This window comes from Lathyrus oleraceus, chromosome 4 (genome assembly GCF_024323335.1).
Source record: "Lathyrus oleraceus cultivar Zhongwan6 chromosome 4, CAAS_Psat_ZW6_1.0, whole genome shotgun sequence".
NCBI classification, from domain to species: domain Eukaryota; kingdom Viridiplantae; phylum Streptophyta; class Magnoliopsida; order Fabales; family Fabaceae; genus Lathyrus; species Lathyrus oleraceus.
The window spans coordinates 438,576,917-438,580,201 of NC_066582.1; the positions used below are offsets into that span (position 1 = coordinate 438,576,917).

Here is a 3,285-nt window from a genome sequence, read left to right on the forward strand (position 1 = left end):
TGAGTACAAAATTCTTTCAAACATAAAGGAAAGTACAACATAAAAAAAGGTCAAACTGCAGGCTTCTGTTTGTTGAGATCTTCCAACTCTCCCTTGAACCTTTTAATCATGTCTTCACAAAGATAAATAAAGTCGGTCACTGAAGGAGGGATGTTGTCATCATCTATGTCTTCCAGAGCACATCTTAGCATCAAAGGCAACTCCTTGGCCATGCCATTGCAGAAGTCTATCAAACTGGCAAACTTATCTCGATACTCATTTCTTTGTTCATGTAAAAACTGGATGGTTTCCTCGCAGGCTGCCAAACTAACATTCATATTTTCCCTTGCATTCATCCAATCTTCACCTTCTCGTAGCAAAGAGTCATATCGGCCTCTCTAGTATCGCTCCCACTCATTAGCATTCTCAGCCTCTTGGCACTTTCCTTTCCATATATCAGGTGTAATCTGAGAAGTAGCTAAAGCACTCTCTTTACTGCGGCGTTCTTGTTCTGCTCTTTCTTTTGATTCACGGAGTGAAACACTAAGGTCGGCTATCTCGGCCTCAAGCGTCTTTCTTATCTATTTCTTTTTTTTTTGGCAAGCTTCCACCATTTCTCTTTTTCACGACAATCCCTCTCAACCTCTTTCAGTTGGCTTTTGACAGTATTCAAGCAATTGTCAGCCCGATCCAACCCATGCTTGGCTCTTTTTCTCTTATACTCTTCCTTATCCACCTTTTCCATATTTACCTGAAGATGCGTTTTATTCCTCTCGAGTTTCCATTTAAACTCATTCTTTTCATTAGTGACCAGGTGTAGGTTCTTCAACAACTCTTCATTTTCCTTTGTAAGTTTCTCTAAAGAAGCTCGGAGTCCTTCTGCCTCCTCGATTGGGATACGAGTAGGTTTAGGCTCGGGAAGAGGACCAAACGTCTCTATTTTGAAAGGCATCTTGATTGATCTTACTCTTTCTTTTATCCATTGAAAGCATGGCTCTTTGGTGATACAATTCTTCTTTCCTAGGTCAGCCTTACCTTTCCTGTTGACCTTTCCCATGCCTTCTTGATCCTTGCAAACAAAGTCGGATTCTCAAGTCCTAGGTCATGCAGCAAAAAGGCTTCCAAAAACTTCTCCTCAGGAGGTCCCTCGATTGGGTACCCAAGTTGTCTCATGGATAAGATTGGATTAGCATTAATACAACCACGAGTACCAATGAGTGGTATGTTGGGGAAGTCCCCACAACTGAATATGATTTATGTACCATCATACTCCCTAGAGTACCGGGAAATATCGCTGGATCGGAGTGATCCCAACCTCTGGGGCCAACTAGCATCCTTCTGATCCATAAAGGGACCCCTATTTGGAAGATGGGTATGCAACCATGTGTACAATAGAGGGGCGCAACAAGCAACCATTCCTCCCTTCTTTGCACTTCTCCGAGTCAGATAATAGAACACATCAGCAAGAAGGGTAGGCACTGGATTCTTCGTGAGGAAGATGCAAATGGCAGTCATGTCTACAAAATCGTCAAAGTTTGGGAGCAGAACGATTCCATAAATAGCCAAGGCAATAGTAGCGTAGCAATCCTCCCAACTTTGGGCCTCCAATAGGGTGTAAGCTCTCTTTATAAGAAAATTGAGTGGAAACCCTTTGGTATTTCCTTTCACTCCTAGGTTTGCAGTAACCTCCTTCTTATGCATGTGAAGGGCAACAATTATAACTTCATGCTCCAAGATCCCTTCGACACCCATAAATGGAAGTTTGTTTTTTATGGGAATACCAACAATATGTTCAAATTCCTCCAACATTGGTTCTATTTGAAAATCCTGGAAGGTGAAACATCTCATTAGCGAATCATAGAACTGGGCCAAGGTCAAAAGTACCAGTGGGTCTGCTTCTTTGTTCAAGAGACTGAGCAGATTGCCATAATCCTTCCCAAAGTTGATCTTGTAGACTGGATGGAGCTGAGAAACCAATTCTTGTAGAACGTCTAATTTAGGATCTTTAAACTTGTATGAGTATGTGCTTCTCTTGTTCGATCCCATACTCTTTAAATGCTTATAACACTGGTCCTCTAGTTCCCTGGAAACAAAATGCAAATGTTATGTTTTGATTATGTGATGAACGTGCATGGTTTTAGAGTTATAGGTAACATCAAACTCAGGTTGGGAAGAGTAACAGGAAAAAAACAGGTATCTCTGATTATAGGCACTCCATGGGTAGGCTTTTAGGTTGATAGGTTCCCAGAGTCATGGGTCATTCTTGAAAAAACTTGTGTCATGACGAAGGCTCGTCGGACAATAATACCCTTAAAATGATCTCTTCTAGGTGAGGTCTTCGTATTGTACCAATGAGGAAGGCTCCTCGTGGGCCAATACTACACAACCATCGATTCCAAGGTTCTAAAAAGGTCCCTAGAGTCACTGATTCCACATGAAAACATTATCGCCATGACGAAGGCTCGTCGGACAATAACATCTCCAAGAGAATCTACTCTAGGCGGGGTCTTCATATTGTCCCAACGAGGAAGGCTCCTCGTGGGCCAATACTACACAACCACCATCTTAATCCTATGTTTTTTCTCAAACTCGGCTAGAGAGCCTATCTCACAAAGCACGAATAATCAGACATCCCCATACTACACAACCATCGATTCCAAGGTTCTAAAAAGGTCCCTAGAGTCACTGATTCCTGTCGCATCCGCGAAAAACAACCGACGGGAAAAAACAAAACAAACAGAGCCGCCACCGTGCGTTATTTATCCCAAAGAGGGAAAGGAAACGCTCGAAGTAAACCTGGAAAGGAAATGGTCTTACGACCAAAGAGAGATGGGATCCGGAGTCGGTTACGCAAGGGGAAGGTATTAGCACCCCTCACGTATGTCATACTCGACGGGATCCACGCTCAGAAGGAAAGAATAAGGTTGCTAAAACTGCTCAAAAAAATGCACACACACACTGGAATAAGACACATATGGAAGAAGAGGGGAAAGGGCTCGCTAGGATATCGCATCCTATGCCTACGTATCTCATCTGGAATGAGAATCAGAGCTACCGTAGTTCGGCTCACGCACGCCAAACAAAACACACACACAAGAAACCGACTGCCAATCGCTGGGCTTACGTCAGACTCCACATAAACAGGCAAACATGGAAACCAAATGCCAATCGCTCGACTTACATCAGACTCCGAACCAACAAACACACACAGGAAACCAACTGCCAATCGCTGGACTTACGTCAGACTCCACACAAACAAACACCAATAGGATACGGAATGCCAATCGCTGGTCTTACATCCATCTC

The 3,285-nt window shown here is 43.2% G+C and overlaps 1 protein-coding gene across 1 annotated transcript; it reads right to left on the bottom strand.

Moving 5' to 3' along the window:
* Positions 1-1,233: 1,233 nt before the first annotated feature.
* LOC127137873 (uncharacterized) lies at positions 1,234-2,025 on the bottom strand. Its single transcript, XM_051064292.1, has 2 exons — positions 1,864-2,025; positions 1,234-1,806 (listed from the first exon to the last, which is right to left on the bottom strand). The coding sequence occupies exons 1-2, from the start codon at positions 2,023-2,025 to the stop codon at positions 1,234-1,236; spliced, it is 735 nt and encodes a 244-aa protein (XP_050920249.1).
* Positions 2,026-3,285: the final 1,260 nt, after the last annotated feature.